The sequence below is a fragment of the Eucyclogobius newberryi genome, unplaced genomic scaffold, assembly GCF_026437365.1.
Source record: "Eucyclogobius newberryi isolate DKJ021-1_F unplaced genomic scaffold, fEucNew1.0.hap1 SCAF_12, whole genome shotgun sequence".
NCBI lineage: Eukaryota > Metazoa > Chordata > Actinopteri > Gobiiformes > Gobiidae > Eucyclogobius > Eucyclogobius newberryi.
In genome coordinates, this window is record NW_027315746.1 from 17,629,637 (window position 1) to 17,648,452 (window position 18,816).

General features: G+C 41.4%; 3 protein-coding genes across 7 annotated transcripts in view; 2 read left to right on the forward strand and 1 right to left on the reverse strand.

Annotated features, from left to right (window-relative positions):
* Window positions 1-1,811, forward strand: part of LOC140356256 (glutamate decarboxylase 1-like) — a 16,306-nt gene extending 14,495 nt beyond the window's left edge. For 3 of the 4 annotated variants that reach the window (XM_072441083.1, XM_072441082.1, XM_072441081.1), the window contains 2 exons: window positions 1-45; window positions 151-1,811. The exon at window positions 1-45 is cut by the window's left edge and continues 45 nt beyond it. In XM_072441083.1, the coding sequence (XP_072297184.1) occupies window positions 1-45; window positions 151-324 (219 nt within the window). In that variant the 3' untranslated portion in view covers window positions 325-1,811. The remainder of the gene's footprint in view (window positions 46-150) is intronic. The other variant, XR_011926065.1, reaches the window with a different exon arrangement.
* Window positions 1,812-2,838: 1,027 nt separating this feature from the next.
* On the forward strand, window positions 2,839-8,065 carry LOC140356259 (Golgi reassembly-stacking protein 2-like). The gene is made up of 10 exons (XM_072441088.1): window positions 2,839-3,026; window positions 3,420-3,500; window positions 3,614-3,817; window positions 3,891-3,977; window positions 4,079-4,209; window positions 4,286-4,418; window positions 4,992-5,112; window positions 5,200-5,307; window positions 6,785-6,892; window positions 7,360-8,065. Exons 1-10 carry the CDS (start codon window positions 2,964-2,966, stop codon window positions 7,611-7,613), a joined length of 1,290 nt encoding a protein of 429 aa, XP_072297189.1. The 5' UTR covers window positions 2,839-2,963; the 3' UTR covers window positions 7,614-8,065.
* A 1,036-nt stretch (window positions 8,066-9,101) lies between these two features.
* On the reverse strand, window positions 9,102-18,300 carry LOC140356258 (serine/threonine-protein kinase tousled-like 1-B). 2 transcript variants are annotated; one of them, XM_072441086.1, is made up of 22 exons: window positions 17,913-18,300; window positions 16,530-16,651; window positions 16,126-16,194; window positions 15,783-15,821; window positions 15,601-15,676; window positions 15,447-15,490; window positions 15,277-15,366; window positions 15,123-15,203; window positions 14,953-15,045; window positions 14,764-14,874; window positions 14,370-14,506; window positions 14,040-14,231; window positions 13,893-13,959; window positions 13,249-13,346; window positions 13,049-13,130; window positions 12,879-12,970; window positions 12,702-12,791; window positions 12,002-12,171; window positions 11,783-11,918; window positions 11,591-11,702; window positions 11,055-11,162; window positions 9,102-10,148 (listed from the first exon to the last, which is right to left on the reverse strand). In XM_072441086.1, the coding sequence occupies exons 1-22, from the start codon at window positions 18,025-18,027 to the stop codon at window positions 9,996-9,998; spliced, it is 2,277 nt and encodes a 758-aa protein (XP_072297187.1). In that variant the 5' UTR covers window positions 18,028-18,300; the 3' UTR covers window positions 9,102-9,995. The 2 variants fall into 2 exon arrangements, with proteins under 2 accessions (XP_072297187.1, XP_072297188.1); XM_072441087.1 differs by lacking the exon at window positions 15,783-15,821 and having other exon boundaries at window positions 17,913-18,299.
* Between the last annotated feature and the right edge of the window lie 516 nt (window positions 18,301-18,816).

Sequence of the window (18,816 nt, forward strand, 5' to 3'; positions counted from 1 at the left end):
AGAGGAATGCCCGAAGGACCAGAGCGGCAGGAAAAACTCCACAGAGTAAGATGTGTTTGAATTTGAATTTCAAAGATTGTTTCACTGGATTTCTCCATTAACATTTTAGATGGTAGTAGCAGTGTTAAATGTTTGATGTTTTTTTCTTAGGTGGCACCAAAGATCAAAGCGATGATGATGGAGTCTGGGACCACTATGGTGGGCTACCAGCCTCAAGGCAATAAAGTCAACTTCTTCCGAATGGTGGTGTCCAACCCTGCAGTCACTCAGTCTGACATTGACTTCCTTATTGAGGAGATGGAGCGGATGGGGCAGGACCTGTAGAAACCATCCGCCCCGAACACAAACGCCAATGAGGTGAAACAGTCAGAGCTGCAGACAAACTAATGAGGGGATGCAGTCTGTCTTTGCCTGCAGCTCTGAATTGTTTACTCCAGAGGAAGTACCTCCTGTTCCTCTCTTAATAATAATAATAAGATAATAGTTTTTGCCCTTGGCACAACACTTAATGAACGTTTGTGCTGTGAAATCTCGTAAATGTGGGTATTTAAAATAGATTTGTCTGATGTTCAGGTAGTTTGTCTTTTATCGTCTCGGTATGCATTAATGTGGGTGTGTGTCTGTCAAACACTAAAGGGGAAAAGCACAGATCAGAATATTGCATAATGTCATGAAACTTGTCTGCTGTTTCCTTCACTAAACTAAGTCCAGCTCCATTTGTACATAAACCAGGCTAAACTGGTTTGGTCTGTGTGAGGACTGCGACAGTACGTTCACTGTATCACGCCTTTAGCCTAAAGAGATGTTAAAATAAGCTTCTATCACCTTGTGTGCACAAGCATTTTCCTTGTAGCTGTCTAAGATAAAGATTTAAATTATCTATTAAGTATGTATAAGTCTCTGACAAACTGTTAAACGCTGGCTCGTTGTTTCTTTCATGCATTCATAAGGTAATAATAATGATAATAGTTTGTTTATAATAAGAATATTTAAATATATATTTATTGCATTTCCACTGTTTGCAGATTCAGGTATTATTGTAAATGTACCTTTATGAGTATTACATGGTAATACATTTGTAAATGTAAACATAGGGATTTGAGTAAAGATTATTTGTAATAATTTTGTCAGCCAAAGAAATACTTGGGCGCAGAGCAATCCATAGTTCATCATTTAACTTTTAATGTATTACTTATAGATGTTAGTAAAATGTTATTCAACCTGGAATGCAAAGCAATTTCTACTATATTTTAGTGTTTTGGATGAATGTTTATAGACGTCTGTCTGGCCTTTGATGAGATTATTGAGGTCAATGTAGATTCCTTATTTCAGAGAGAAGCACAAGGCTGTGAGAATGTACTCTTGTTCAGAGACCCAAGAAAGGATTGTTGTATTTGTGAAATCCTGATGCGTTTATTGTTAAATGAACTTTATTGTTCTATGAACTGGCTGTACTGCATTTGACCAGTGTTCCCAGAGCTAAGGGAGCTCTTTTCAATATCTCAGTATCTGGAGATTCTCAGTTTGTCTTTGCACAATGTTCACCTTTCTCCTGTGTATTTGTGGATTATTTTTGAATTATGTCAAGTATATGTATGATATCTGGGGACCATATGTGAATGGCACAATTATATAGGTCAAATTTAAAGTAATATATGTTCGTTATGTGGCCGTGACTCCTGCCAAAGACCAGGCTAATTAGGAAGACAGACAGAATAAAGGAGGGTCTTTCAGGAGTTTTACAGTTGGCACTTTAACAAAATAAAACCATCTTTAAAAAGATCTTAAAATAAAGTCTATCAAAGAAAACAGCCTCTGACTCAGTAACTGTCACACCATATTGCAAGCCACACACTCAAATGCATTTAAATTATTTTATTTTTGACTCGCATTACTTAAATTATATCAGAGAATATTCTGAATGTCCCAGTTTTCAGAGATTATTCACATCCCGTATGCACTAACTGAAATATATTTCGCAGTTCAGCCTATCAATTTATAATTCAAACCCAAATAATGAATTCTGTTTCAGAAATAAGGCTAGCTGCTGGATTATTTAACATATACATTAATATATGGTATACAGTATGTGGTATACTTAGGACCACAGAACAGGTTCTCGTGACTTCCTAGTTATTACTTAGTTTGGTGGGATAGTAGCATGGATCTTATTATACCTTATTATATTAAATGGATAGTACCTGTGGTAGATATTTATCATATTATTGGTGTTGACTTTTAAAAAGTAGTCATTACAATGACATCACAGGACATGGCATCTGTAAGTGACAATTTACAGTTTAAAACAATAATTTGATAATAGATGTGATCAGGTATTATCAGTTGTCAAATTCTAACTATTTTGTAATGTATATGGATTTTGACTGCTTACAATATAGTTGCTAGGTAACTCATGCCCAAACAGAAATCACAATTATAAACCTCACCAAAACTGGGGAAAATAGGTAAAATCTTAACAAAAATCTTGGATATAATCGTGTTCTCTATTTTTTGGTGAATAGTGTAATCTAACCAGGCATACGCACGTTAATCTATATTTCTGAACGAACACACAGCTCTAGCTTCATCTGGTGGTCATTTAGATTATTACAAACGTGTCAGAAAATCTCTCGTCTCAGAAAAATCCACTTTCAATCCAATATTCATGAATGCAAAGTCTATCAAACGAGTGATTTTTTTTCATTTTCAATTCATGGACTATTATTTGATAGGTTAGATCAAAAGCGATTGAAAGGAAAAGTAAATACATCGAAGGGAAAACTGGGGAAAAGGCGTAGTTATTATGTTCTATTTCCTGCCACGTAACCGCGCATGCGCTTTACAATCCAGTTCATTTGACGACGTGTACCGGTGCAGGTCCTGCCCAGAGGCTCTTGTGTGTCTCTCTTTTACCAGGAAACCCCTATTAAGAGGACACTTCATAGGCCTGACAGGACTGGACTATGGGGGGCTCTCAGAGTGTGGAGATACCGGGGGGAGGCTCAGAAGGCTACCATGTCCTACGAGTGAGTTTAACGCTTTAACGTGGCTGTCCTGGTGTTAGCTTTAGCTTTAGCATAACCTGTGATCGGTGCATTTTGTGAAAACATCTTAACCAGTATGACAACTGAGCTCAGTGTTTGAACATGACAACCCCACAAAAACATGAAGTATGCCCCTTCAGGACTGGGCAAATATCATAATGTATTCAGTGTTCCATTTTCACATATTTGCTAAATGAAAAATGCTAAGCTAACTGTAGCCTTTCAGCAAAGGCACTGAATGACAGCTACCTGCTGCAGTTTGGCAGATCATTGCAAATGATCTTTCATCAGTGAGCCACCGAAAGTTGTCAGACTGCAGTATGGGAATATAATGTTTCCACAGATAGTGTAAATGACATATTTTGTCTTTCCCAGGTTCAGGAGAACTCACCTGGACACAAAGCTGGATTGGAACCCTTCTTTGACTTCATTGTCTCCATCAATGACACCAGACTGGTGAGAAACGGATTATGACCAATAAAATGACTGCGTCTCTTTTATGTATGATAATGCAAAGTGCTCTTGGGTCAACATATAATTTATTAATGTATGTATTCCCCACCCTACAGAATAAAGACAACGACACATTAAAGGAGTTACTGAAGACTAGTGTGGAGAAACCTGTCAAAATGCTGGTGTATTCGTCTAAGACGCTGGAGCTACGGGAGTCCACAGTCACCCCCAGTAATCTGTGGGGAGGCCAGGGCCTGCTCGGTGTGTCCATCCGCTTCTGCAGTTTTGAGGGTGCCAACGAAAACGTCTGGCATGTTCTGGTCCGTGCACAGTGACATCTGTATGTTATCACTGAATAACAGTGTCTTAAAGTGTCTCCTTTGGTCTGAACAGGAAGTGGAGCCAAACTCTCCTGCAGCCATCGCTGGCCTGCGGCCGCACACAGATTACATCATCGGTGCAGACAGTGTCATGAATGAGGTAGATTATCAGTTATATTACTATCAATTGTGTCGATTAAAAAATATTACTGTTACTGAGGCAGTTGTAGATATTAATTTCCTGTGTGTTGTGTAATGCAGTCTGAGGACCTTTTCTCTCTGATTGAGAGTCATGAGGGAAAACCTTTAAAGTTGTATGTGTACAACACAGACACTGACAACTGTCGAGAAGTGGTCATCACACCCAACAGTGCGTGGGGAGGCGACGGCAGGTAGAATTTGTGCTGAAAAACGTCTTTGCATGTATTTGCACAGCCCCATTAACACCGTTTTATCTGCATGTTTTAGTCTGGGATGTGGGATTGGTTATGGATACCTTCACAGAATTCCCACCAGGCCGTTTGAGGAGGGAAAGAAGATCAGTTTTCCTGGAAGCCCACCCAGTGAGCCTGTCAGTCCACTAAAGGATGGATTCACTGAGGTTAGACGTGTTGCATGATTCAAACATTAATCTGACATTTGTTTAATAATAGGTGTTAATTTATTTGAGTCTCTTTTTGTTCACTTCTGATGTTTTCAACTTAATGCTGGCAGATTGAGCTGGATAACTGTCTGATATACAAATGTTTTTAGAACAAATGATTGCCCTTTTGAGTGAAATTTGCTGCTTTGGTTTGTGTTACTTATTATTTTGATTCCTCATTTTTTTATCTGACTGGTTCCTAAGGGTTTGTTTATTCTTTTGCCAGTGGTGATAAGAGTTTAAGTGTGTAACTGTCTATATCACGGGTCTCCAAACTATCGCCCAGGGGCCAAATGCAAGACCAATTTTTGTTGGCCTTCAGACTTCCAGATGAAATGGTCCCAGATTACCTCTAGCATAACTTTTTACAGCATTTAAAAAAAAACTTGTTTAGCCCTCAGCTTTGTCAATCTTTGAATATGTGGTCCTTGGTGAAAAGGCTCGGACACCCCTGGTCTATCTCTTTGCCACTAACACATGTTAACATGTTGCCTTTTGGTGTCTGTAATGATTGTCTTCTGTTATGTTTAGGTCCAGCTCTCAGCAGTGACTCCTCCCTCTGTAGTGTCTGTTCCCGCAGGCCTGGAAGGCTCTCTCCCAAGTCTCTCCATCAGTTCCACAGCTCCCAGTTTACCCAGCGAACTTCAGACTGGTAGCGCTATGTTTTTGTATAGTAGTAGCTAAATTGCAAAGATGGAAAAAGGGAAAAAAAAAACCTAAACATTACCCTTTTTCTCAGGTTTGCCCACTGTTCCGCTGCTCCCCTCATCCACTGCGCCCTCCCTGACGCCCTTTGCACCTTTAAATCCTGCATCCACCAGTTTTAGCGCAGCCTCCACACTTCCAGGTGAGTGACTTTCCATTCAAACGCGTCGACATGTTGGGAAATTAAGCTCTGTAATTCCTTTACTGCAGGACACGCCTTGTATAGAAAAGTTAGAGAGGTTTTGTTGACACGGTAAACCCTCCTTACTCCTACATGGCCCATAAGATCTACACTTACTGGTTTTACAGAAACCAATCGTTACAACCTGAAAAGATACACTCGTCGTACTAAATGATGCTCTGAGGAAGACCTTATTAGAAGTGAAGTAGTTCATGTAATTGACCTAGAATCTTAATCTTATAAAAAAAAATACTATTCCTCATACAGTGGGAGTGGCCATATGATCTCAAGCAATGTTAATGGAGGTTTGTTTACTTTGATAAATGTATATGCTCCACCAGGAAGATTAAGGAGATTAAAATTATTGTCACCAAACAAAGATACTATGGAAGTGGTTAAAAATTATCCAAATTGCTATCTTGAAAGCTTAGAAAACAACAGGCAGAGGGAACATTAAAAAAATTGACTGCTAGAATGATTTAATTTGAACTAAGCAAGGCTTGGTACAAACATCATTCAATCCTTCTGCAAAAAAAATCACCAAAGTATTGCAAAACTATGAAGAAGAAATACAATCTTTCCTAGATACACTCAATCTACCCGTCATGACAAAAGAGCAGAACAAAAATGAGGGGCTGAAATAACTGTTACTGAAATTCACAAGTGGAATAAAACGGAAGTTTAGAATTCCTGGGTAAAATCTGTACTTGCGTGGATAAAGCACTGGAAGCACTGTAACAGCAGCAGCAGTCTCTCCTCCTCAGTCTGATTATACACTCTCTTCTCCTTCTTAAAACCTCTCACTAACATTATTTGGAGGAAACATGTCTAAACTAATCGTTTAGGAGGAAAACTAGTCAAATGATGTCTGAATGTATATTTAATTACAGTTTCATCTAAAACATTTCTATAGCTTTAAAACGTCTAACTTTGTCATTTCTGGGACTTTTGACTCAGAATATTGGTGGTTTTGGACTGAAACGATATTTCTCAATGACCTGAATATCGGCCGATACTGATACTTCTTCTTTGGTGTTGGCAAATGACCCTTTGACTGAAATCTTAATTACGATATATATAAATGCATAAAGGACCTGGACAGCCAATCCACTAAATCCATCCAAATTAAATGGTGGGAAAAGCAGGTAGTTTTGTCTTAATGGATGAAGAGTGGGAAAATGTGTTTTGTGGAGAACCACAAACTTTCATGTGTTGGAAGAATGTGACCTTTGAATGTTTCTTTATCACACTATGTCAAAGTGCTCATTACTCACAGGGAGGGGCTGAATGTTGGAGAAACTGTGGTTGCCAGGGGTCTCACCATTATGTGTCCTGTTGCACAAAAATATTGGACAGAAATAAACAAGGCACTGCAAAAAAAAGAAGTGTAGTAGTGTCATAGTTTCTGATGTGTCGTTCTGTGTTTGTGTCGGTTTAGGCCTCATGTCTCTTCCCGCTGGTTTGCCTCCACTGCCAAACCTCAACCTCTCGGACCTTGGCGCTGTGTCGTTAGCGGGCAGCAGCCTCCCCCCAGCTCTGGGAACAGGTAAAGTGAGACCATTGGTATCCCGGAATAGTATGACAATACTCGTTTTTAGTGGAATGGTGTTTATTTCGTTTTATAATTGAGGCAAAGGCCCGTCAGTTTCCATAAGTCATAGGTGGAACAATATGCTTTAGGGCTCAATATTTATATGGACTTTTTCTTGCACTTTTTGTAGTACGTATAGGGTCGAAATAAGTAACTATGACTCGTATTAGACACTAAACGGCTACAAAAAACATTAAACGCTTAGAATTCTTAGAGAGGGACCCCTTTTTTTACGATCCACAGCTACATTCCACAAGTTATAAAGGCACCAGTGTTCACAAAGTTCTATCCCACAATTAGCTTTGAACAGTATGCGCTTTAGTCTTATTTTGAACCATGTGTTTGTTGCTACATTAGAAATACAACCTGATCTAAGTTTATTGTACATCCTAGAATAACCTAACCTCTGCCTCTGTTTGCAGGTGTCCCGCCTCTGTCGTCCCTCCCTCCTCTCAATCTGCCCGGCCTTGCCTCTCTGCCCCCCCTACCGCCCCTGCCGTCCATGCTGCCGTCCCAGATGCCTTTCCTGCCCCAAACTGTGGCTCCTCTCCTGCCAAACATCACTCCTGCCTCTGTCACAGTCAACGCTGCCTCTGAGTTGCCCCCAGCTGAGGCCACTGCCCCTGCAACTGTCTCGCCCACGGAAACACTCATCACCATGGAAACGCCATCCTAACCAGGCAACCGGTGAAAAACCTGCCCTTTCACTATCCCAAGTAAACGCACACGTGGTTACTCTTGCCCCATCTTCCTCCGTTTTCTATTTATTTGGCCCGTTTGGGCGGCTTAGATGGAGGGCAGTGTTTGTGATGAGGAGGTGCTGTGGGCGATGAAGGGCGATGAAGGGTTTCAAGAGGAGAGTTTGTGCAGAAGATCCGGAGCTCAGCAGCTTTCCCTTGGGACTGGGACAGAGTGTGCTGCGAGTTTGGAAAGCGCTTCAGAAAACAGCAGTGCCCTGGCAATGAACTCTCTGCATTTCACCTGGCAAACCTTTGTCTCACTTTTTTTTTTTTTTTAAATGTAAATATTATACGGCTGGCTCATTAACTCTGCATAATGTGTTCTAAATCATGAATCTTCAACATGGTTCATATTTGATTAAATCAGTGGTAAACATATTGCATGGCATTACAGCCTCCTTAACTACTTGTATCCTAACACGTTAGTTACTTTAGATTGACCCTTTATATTTTGTTGGATTTCTTCTTTAAGATCCTTGTGCAGAGTGTTTGTCGTTGCAGAGGCTCTGGTGCAGTGTGAAAGGGAAACTCTTGGTGACGGGGTCTTAACCGCTGTGCTCCTCTGCCCCTCCTGCTTGGTTCAAGGCATTGGTGAACTGTTGATGCAGTGACATTTCACAGCCACAAGATGTCGCTGTAAAAGACCTTTAAGAGAACTGACAGGATGTGCAGCGCAAGCAATAGTCAAATTAAAAACAACGTTCTTAACTAAATCATAATTTAACGTGAGATTGCTTTTTTTTTTTTGAAATGTTATATTTTAAAAAGTTGAGAAAACACTTGGATATTCAAAAAGATGAATTTGTTTATTCTGCTTTGAATAAAGGCGGAAGTTTATCGCTTTAATATTGTTGCTGCTTCTAAATGTGGGTCACAGTTGTAGTCGTTATTGCACATGAATGACACTTCTGCCTGTTTTCAGACCTAAACACACTGGAGATGCAATGAACTTTAGGCCTGTCACGATAACACATTTTAAAGTACTTCGTCTCAAATATTGTTCCAGCGTTCATATTTTGAGGTCAAGATTATTTCATAATCAATATTTTTTCAGGTCACTACATAATTCTAAGTAAACGAAACAAAGTCATGAGAATCTTAGGCAGTAATTTCAGCTCAATAAAATTAATACTTTTATCAGCTGTTTTTTATAAGACAATTGCTTTTTCAATCAGAAAGTTTGATTACAATATGCTGGTGAGGAACAGTGAATGAAAGCAAATCGCGGCTTTAATCATTGGGCCAATTGTGAAATCTCAATGTTTCAACATTAAAATGTGTTATTGTGACGTCCCTAATATTGATACAGTAATTTGTGACGGGTCTAATCAAAAGTCCTCAAAAGCTTAACTTGCTGGGACGCATCAAATATTTCCCAAATGTGACCAAAAGAGTTTCAGCAGATCAAAGGGACGTAGAGACTCTTTTTGTCACACAATAGTTGTTTTATTAACAGAATTATCCATGATTTTGAGTGGGTTGGATTCTAGCTCTAGACACACGACTGGCGCAGGTTCAGGCTTCTGCACCAAAAGCTGGTTTCATTATTGTCACAGCACGATAAAACATCTGTATAATTTGAAATGAGCGACAGTGGCGCCTCCTGAACAGTTCGGTTATAGCAGCAAACTGAACAGCTTTCAGATGAAACACAAACAAAGCGAGGATCCTTTAGCCAGAGTGTGAGGTGAAATGAACACAAAACTTAGCCTTCTCTCGGCGCAGAAGCTAATAAGACGTCTGTAACAAACATACACTGCTATCATTGGATTTAGTCATACGCTTTAACTTAAACAAATTAAGACGTAAATCTGCTTTAAGTCCGAAGCAGAGAATTGCTTTTTAACAAACAGGATTTCACTTCCTCCATTTTGACTTCATGACAAGCTCCAAACGCGGGCGGTTTGGATGCAAAGTGCAACTCCATCCCAGAATCGTGTCCGAACAATGAACCAATGACACGCCTCGACTGCCGCAGAGTTAGATTTGTTCAGGGTCGTTCCCGCTCAAGTCCAGACCTTCTCAGAGTCTCAAATGGTCCAACAACAAAGTGTCGAAGTGACACTCGGAGAAGAGGGGATTGACGAGCACATCTGGGATCATAGAGCAGTTTGTTTAGGGGCAAACGGTCTCCAATGGCTCCTGCTGCTTCTTCTTCTTCTTCTTGCATTCACTTAACGTTTTTCAATCATCCATCCGTTTCTTTTCCTCTTTTTCACTGGAAAAGTCTCTGTTCTGTCCTCCAAGACACTTTGCACTCTCTTTGGACTTGTGGTTCCTTGTGGTTCCTTATGGTTGGGAGGCAGAGTCCAGTCTGTTTAGTACAAGGGGACCGAGGAGGAAGAGGAGGGCTGCAGGGTGCCAGACGAGTTAGAGCGTCTCATGTGCGGCAGAAGGTACGAGTCAGAGCACAGCTGGTGGACATCAAACCGGTCCTCTTTACGGTAGGCCAAACACCGCCGGATAAACGCCTGAACAGACAAGTTACATTTTGTTTAAAGTCAATACAAGACACAATTATGTTTTATTCTGTAACTGCTGCAAATATGTCACAATGTACAGAAAGGAAAATCAAAAAGGAGTTGATTGAAACCTGGGGGTAAAATTAGCTTTCGAAAGGTTTATTATACAACATTTCAGCACAGTCATTTCACATAGTCTCATATTGAACCTCAACTAATACATTTAAAGACACATTTCAGTTGGATTTATATAAAAAATGTCTGAATATTTTTTATCGGGACCATATTGAGATCAATTTTGTCAATATTGCCCACTCTACAGGAGCCAAAACCCCATTTAATACATACATTATAGTGTCAGAAAGTCATTTTAAGTAGTTAAAGTCCAATTTACCTTTTGGCTAATGAAACAGAAATTTGAAAGTTTATATTATTATTGCATTTTCTAAACCTTGTACAGTATTGCCCTCTTACATCACCGTTTACACAAGGATGACACCCAAAAACAGGCACAGAATGAATGTGTTGCATCATCAAACCTGAAGAAACCACACCTTTCATATTCCTAGACGTACTTTCAAAGAACGGTTGAGAAAGTTAGCGTGTTACAACAAAAGGCGTTTCTATAAAATGTGAATAACGCAGACCTGCCCATCGCCCACGTCTCCAGTGTCGTAACAACGCAGCCCAGCTTACACTTTAGCCTCACAAATCAAGTCAATCTAGGTTTTCCTTCAGCCTTTACCAATCTGAAGCTCACGTTATCTGCTTTCAAATGAACACAGATTACTTCTGATGTTACTCCGGCTGCTTTTTTTTAAACCTTATTATACATCAAAAGAATATGGCACAAATTTAACTAAAATGCTAATTGTTGAAATATCAAAATTTGAAACTGTGTGTGCGTGTGTGTACCTTGGCTTCAGTGGTGGCCAGGGGTTTAGCTGGAAACTGCACCTCTGTGGCTTTGAGGATGGTGTTCTCCTGAAGGATGTCCTGCTGTGACTGGTTATGACCGAACGGCTGGAAGAGGCAAAAATATCCACGAGTTGATTGGATCATCAGATTAACCACAAAAAGGCAGAAGTCTCACATTATAATCTTGTGTGGGAGATTACACTAGACTAGACATTATCGTTTTATTATAGACAAAATACCTCGATATTCTAAGTCTGTACATTTCCAGAACGACAATAGCAAATACAACAACTTTTTTTTAATGTATATATTCCTTCCACATCTAGTTGTATTTTATGTTGCTTCAATAATACTTCTAGGGTAGATTATTGTGGGCATGTAAATGTGCCTTTGTTTAATAATTACTTGAAACGCGCACACACACACATTGGAGCGTTTGCTTTTAAAATACAGACTGCTTTTTGAATTCAGGAGCCAGTTTCTGTATTATATTCTACGCATACATTTAAAAAAGAGTGAGTGTTGTTTCGTACCTTGCGTCCGTAAAGACACTGGAAGAAGATGACGCCGACAGACCACACGTCCACTTTATTGGAGATCTTGGGCGGCTCTTTCCCCACCACAAAGCATTCAGGAGGCAGGTACCTGGAACGGTTTTATACAGATAGAAAGCTTCAAGATCAAGATCAAGATCAAGATCAAGATAAATGTGTGTTTGTTCATACCAGTAGGTGCCAGCTCCCTGTGATGTTAAATCCATCCCGTCCACGCCGTAGTTATCGTCATCCATGATTTTGGACAGGCCAAAGTCTGTGATCTTGATTTCTCCACACGCAGTGCCATCTACTAATAAAATGTTACCTGGAATACACAAAAACAGCATTATTACTATTATTGACAGATTCAGGTTGATTATGAGAGCTCAAAAGGCTTTTAAATCACACCAGGTTTGAGATCGTAGTGGATGATTGGAGGTTTGATCTCGTTGAGGTAACGCAGAGCGCTGACAATCTGCATCACGATGGAGCGAGCCTCTTTCTCAGACATGAGCTTATTCTGTTTCAGATAAAAGTCCAAGTCGTTCCCTTCACAGAACTCCAGCACCGTACAAAACCTGGGAACATCAGGATCATTTCACTTTAAACAAGGGAAAAGTGCGTACAGTCATCTTTAAACAGCCTTATTCTATTGGATTAGTTTTTCAAGGACACATTTTTCTTATTGATTGTGATTAAGATTGTCAAACTGATCTGATAATCGATCATTGTAAGTATTCAGGTCACAATATAATAGTAATAAGTAAAATCCTAATTGTGAGAATTGTAGGCAGCAACAGAGTAATTTCAATTCAATCTATTCTCCAAAAAAACAGTTCATAAAGTTATGATGTGAGAGGGGATAGGGGGTAAGTCAAAACAGGACTTTTCTGAGCACTCGAGCCTCAGTACAACAGATTTACTCAAAAACAATTTTGACGTAAACGAATGAGGAAACACTGCTGCAAAAAGGCTAAACGCTCATTAAAGTTGCTCTTGCAGTATCTGTCCCTCGAAGATGTTTTTATGCTTTTCTTATGTACGACTTTCTGCAGTGAAGCGAGCCTTGTGTAATTCAATCCAGCCGCAGAGGTCAAAGTTGACTCACGTGTCGGTATCCAGGGAGAAGTAGTCGTAGAGTTTGACTATTCTGGGATGGTCCAGTTGTTTGTGTATCCGGTACTCTCTGCAAGCATGTCTGACGGGACACAAATACCAATGTGGACGCCATTCATTTGACAGCTTATGTTTTGGCCTTCAGCGCTGCTTGCGATTTAAGTCTTACTTGTGGTAGTTTTCCTTCTTTTCTTCTCGCCAGTTCTTGTTGAGTTGGTGGATTTTAACAGCTGCGTAGCGCTGTTCGAACAGGTCAAACGCCTAAGTGTGCCAAAATAAACAACGACCCAATTAACAGTGAGAAAACACTGCGAAAATAAAGAGAAAAGGAGGATATACCTTATAGACCTCACTGAAGCCGCCCCGGCCCAGTAAGTGGAGCAGAAGGTACCTCTCGTTCAGTGTAGGGTGGTCTTTGAAACTGTACGGACGAGATGTTGTGTGTAAGAATAACAGTGGCAGCTCTAGATTACCTCGAGCAGGCATTAACCGTGTTTATTATTGGTCCCTGTGAAGTGAGGCATCTATAATAAACTTACGCTGAGCTGTCCTCGTTGTTTATCCTCTTCAGCTCTCTGATATGGAGATTTCTCACTCGCTCCAGACGCTCCAACTCAGCCTGGATCTCTGCCTCCTCCTGCAACAACATGTCGATTGGACCCGCATTAGAGCACTTATATATTCACAAAGATGTCATGGTTTTAGTAGGGGCATCTCATTTATTTTGTTTATGCTTTCATTCAAATTATAAAAAGGTGAAATTCAAATGTGGCACTCAAAATGTAATGAAAACATCTATCACTATCTAACTCATTACTGTATTTTGGTTGGTTCATGCATGTTTGAGTGATCCAGTATTCTCCTGGACCTAACTAACCAGCACTGAATTGAGTTTTATGCCATGTTTGTTTAGGTTTGTCCTTTTGACTTCCGCCCAAACTCTAATGCTGAGGTCAGGCCCTCAGTGGCAGGACGGAATCCGAACAGCGAGTCTGCGCAGATGGATTCAAGAGTTTGTGAAAGAAATATAGCGAGAATTCATCTGGTTCATCTAGGTTAGGACTTACTATCAATTATTGAAAAATAAAAATGCTCGTTACAGTGAAATGCCACAGACTTATTTATATCTACCCACGTTATAGTTTAATACTAAATACCTCCCGTCATGTCCCTTTATAATTACCTTTTTGAGATGACCCAGACGAAGCTTGAAAATCTCTTCCTGCTCGTGATACTCGGCGTGCGTGAGCCTGACGGGAAAAGGCACATTGCCAGTGGAATACATCGGTAAATGTGGCGATTTCTTGCATTATTCCAGGAGGCTACTCACAGTTGAGGCAGTGATGGTTTGAGAAAGGGGTCCGAGTCGTTGCCATTGACAACCTTGGTTTTCCTCTGCTTGGGCTCGGAGGTGGAGGCCACAGACATGGAGGGGGAGGCGGGGTTTGGGGGTTTCCTTTTGGCCAGCAGTTTTCTCTGGCGCTCTATGTCCTCCCGCTGCTGGTTGATGCTCTCCTGCTGCCTGCCAACAGCCAAGCACAAACGGGCATAACCATAATGCACTGCTTTTACACCACGGGCTCAAGGCGGTGAAATGAAGCATGACGAGTCTTCTGCAAAGGTTCTGAGACCTGGAGGTGTCGCATTCACGGTCACTTACTTGATCAGGTTCTGGAATGCGTATCCATCCGTCCACTGCTCCGTGTAGGATGCTCCGTGTCGCACCGTGGTGAAGTGTCCCAGACGAAGCCGGTCCTGCATGCTCTTCTCTCGACATGACTGCTTCTCCTGATTGCTCTGTGCAACAATAGACATTACACATGGTCATTACGGTGCAAATGATTCAATGTCTAAACTTAAGAGCTGAAACCAGTGTCATCCTATGCCCCCGTCACCGACTGCGCACAAAAGGTTATCTTTACCAACCAATAAAGTTACTCTTCTGAAGGGTTTTGGATGACATATGCGCTAAAAGACAATATTCTGTACATGTGAAAGATATAAAAGTCATATGTTGTAGTGTTTTTGAATAACAGCAGAGTGAATGCCAGCACCTTCTCTATAAGCAGTTTCTTGCTCATGGTGATGCACTTATTCAGACGTTCTTTGTATTTCTCCAGGAGCTTCTGCTGCTCGTCGATCTGCCTCCGTAGGTCACAGTTAGCCTGCGGTGCCAGAGAGACAGTGGTAAACTCTGCTAAAAACCAGCCAGCGCAAATACAGTAAAAGCCCGATGGACTCACCCTGAGTAAATCATCGATTCGGCCTTCCTTTTTCTCCAGGTCCAGACTCTTGTTGCTCTCCAGGGCCGCCAGTTTCAAACCCGTTAAGTCGGTCTGGATGGTTCAAATGATTAACAAAGTTAACAGCGTGAAATGCACCGATTTCTCCCGCAGAAGCTAAACAATTGTACCTGGACAAATTTGCTTGTAGAAGCCTTTAGACCGTGTTCCCCGAAAGACAGGCTGGTGGGAGAGGAGCTGTTCTGTCGGATCTAATGACGCAATAAGCCAAAATGAACATCCAGAAATAACATTCTGAACTTCAGGGTGATAATAAATGCTTACAATGGAGCCTGGGGCAGAGTGAGAGCTTTGAGGAGAGCGGCGGGTCGATGGCAAACCTCTGACAGGGCTGGAGCCATTCCCACCCTGAAACTGCACAGAGGAACAAACAATGCTCAGAACCCACACAAACTACTGCTATGACCATTTTTGCAACAAAGCATGGAACTCACATCAAAGTAATCACTGATTTTTGGTCCACGCGTAGAAGTCTTCCCTGTATGAGATTAAAAAAATAAATAAAAAGAATGAAAGAACACTCAAAAACAAGTAGAAGCTTTATTCTTCCCCAACATTAAGGAAACATTTTACATCTCTGAAATGTACCTTGACTACTTTCTGAGTAGGCGTCAGCTTTCCTCTTTCTGCCCCTGGACGATTCAGAGTGCTTTTTCTCTGGAGTCTGTTGAAACTAAAACAGAAGGAAAAAAAAAACATGAATCCCCGTGGTTTACCCAACAAAGCATCACCACAGCTGAAGCTCAGAAGACGCAGAAGAAAGTACATACTGAGAAGGCAGGGGAGCTTCCACGTTTTAAATCAGAGTTCTAGGACAAAGAAGAGGAGAGGCAGTGCAGGGGAGAGGCCAAGCAAAACCAAGAAAATACACGGATGCCTGCATGTCTCATTTAAACTTTACAATTTATCTGAACGTGATAGGGTTCTGGGTAAAGAGTGAAGTCAAATTTATGAATGAAGTTCACAGGGAAACTGCAAAACTGTAAATATAACTGTAAGAAAATGTAAAACTACAAGTACCTACCAACCTGGATGTGACACATGAGTTTATCAGAGTACGAGCGTATCTTGCAGCCCATTTATACATCAGAAATTATGAGAAATGCGGCTTACCTCCGACTCTTTGTCACTGGACGACCCGAGGCTGCCGTAGCTGTGGTTAGACAATTCATTTGCCAAACCCTGGACAAAAAAAGAAGTGAGTAAGTCTGCATGAAGCTACAGGGTTACAGCCCAGTGTTTTTCACAGCAAAGTATTTCAGTTGTTAGGTAATGTTGTGATTTTGGAGAGCAGCCAGTGACACACCTAAGAACAAATGGAAATCCTTCTTTTTAAATCGAATATTCTTTCTGAAAGGATTTCCTCGACAGCTGCAAGAACAAAACTGTATCTCCTCTTGTAGTGAAATAAACTATTATTTGCCGTGTCACTCAAGCTGTAATAAATGTTGTGTGTGACCTCTTGATGATTGTGTGTGGTGTAAAACGAGATTGCACTTTTTGTGGACGGCCATTACCTTGGCACCGCCACTTGTGCTCCCAGTGCTGCCTCCGGTGTTGCCACTGACGGCTCCGGTGAACCTGGCCTCCAGCAGCTCCTGTCTCCGGGGGTCCAGACTTTGCAGCTCCTCCATTTGACCTGGAACAAAACAAGGAATTAAAAAAACTGAAAACTAAAGTGGCAAAACACATTTTTGACAGAGATGTTTATTTTGGCAGCAAAAAGAACAAACACGAGAGTGGAAATTAAATCATACATGTATCTGTGGGTGGATATGAGATCTGACTCGGCAGTGGGTCGTTATGTAAAAATAGCATTTTTACATGACATATTGTAAAGTGGATTAAGAGATACATCCTGCAGTCATGGTTCATACGCACAAAGAAGCTACGACATTAAGAAGAAAAAGACAAGTAATCTAAAAGCACACAAACAATAAGGAAGCCTAGATAAGGCTGGACGCTCAGGAAAACATTTTATTTCACATTTCAGAGTTGTGCAACATAATGCCTGGTCAGAGTAAATCACTTCTTGGACCATGTTTAATAGAACAATCCAGCTCTTTTCAGATAAACATAGACAAATACAATGTCGAGGAATCGAGGTGAAAACAGAGCTACAGTCTGATAAAGCAGCAGGGTGGGTCCTGTGTGAACGGCCTGTTTCTAGTGAAAGATAGTCACGTAATGTCCGTCAAAGCCCCTCTCAGGTTTGCTCTCTGCTGAAACAAAGATTATGTTTGATTTCCTCCTGAATTTTATACGATGCTCCTGGCACAAGGACGAGCCCTAAAAGTGTAATGGCCCCCAACCTGTAAAGGTTATGTCAGGACAAGAGTGGGCACAAGGGGGTTTGTGGACACATGCTCTCTAACATTTATACAATTCAACTACATGTTTATTAGCCATGTTATTAAAGTACATTACTATATAATACATATCAACTGTTAACACCAATAAAGTTGAATATTGCCGACAGTTCGTAAGACAGTAGTGACTAACTGAAGGTGCAGTTTACGGAGTCTGTGCGCGCAGTGACACGAGAAGCCATGCTTGGAATTACAAATAACTCTACAAACTTAAACCCGTAACTGCGGGAGGATTTCATAACAATGCAGTGTAAATAGAGTCACTGTGACATACGCGAGCAGGTGAAAGTGTGGTTTAAAGCAGTGTTAAAGCAGTAAAACAACAGTCTTGTCCTGCTTTGTGAAAACGTGAGCCTCTTCTCCACAGGGCATCCACTGAACTGACAGCTGACGTTTGGCTAAACACCGCATCTCAACTTAACATCCATCTGTCTGCAACACGCCAGCGGAGCAGAAAAACTACATATTAGTGCTATAAAAGAGTATTAAAGGCGGCCCGAGGTCAGCCCTGCACTTATTGTGCTCTTGTACCTTCCTTGCTCTTTGCGGTCGCCGTTATTTGTTGTTGAGAAACGGTTGGGGACGAGGACCAAGATGGCGTCGCCTCCAAACTTCCTCCACTTCCACTGTTACTTTGGACACTCATGAAGCCGCTTCACCGCCGAGAGGAGCCAGCGCACACACGGCACCCGCCACTGTCCGCGGAAAGCCCACACCGTCCATCCCGACACCTGCTGAAGACAAACCGGACAAACGAGGGTCCAGGGTGGTCTACACGCCCCGCATGTTCAGAGCCGTGCGGGTCCCGCGGAAGAGCGGCTGCTGCTTGAAACAGATCCAGTGTAACCTTTGCATGATGACCGCACCGACACAGCATCACCGCTGATTCTTGTATCGCGAGGCTCGCGCGCGCGATCAGGGCCAGGCGAGGGGCACGCCCACAGACACGAGCTCCCAGACACGAGCTCCCAGATCACATCATGACTTTAAAAGACCCACAGCAGTCTGCAAACAACAGCAGGGACACGAGAGAGGCAGGCTGACGAGCTCTATGTTACAATCCACATGAAACATCCAAATACATTCTGCATAATTAAGTCAATAAGTATAGGCAATAAGCCTACATTTAATCCACTCTTACTGATTTCATCTTTGCAATGCCATTGCTCTCAAACAGAGCAGCGACTCTACAGAGGTGATTCTCCGGCTACAGCTCCATGCCAGCTACTAAATGAACATTTTTGAGGTGTAGAAATAATGTAATAAAATCTAGGCTATATGTAGTTAACATAACAAAGAACAAGAAGTATTTTTTCTTTACTGTAGATTGGTTATACTAGACCTATATATCGATTAATTGAATAGCTGTAGGCTACGTTCCTTGAAAGCTTTGCAGGTGGGAGGGAGGTGCAGGTGTGGGATTGTGATGTGGTCT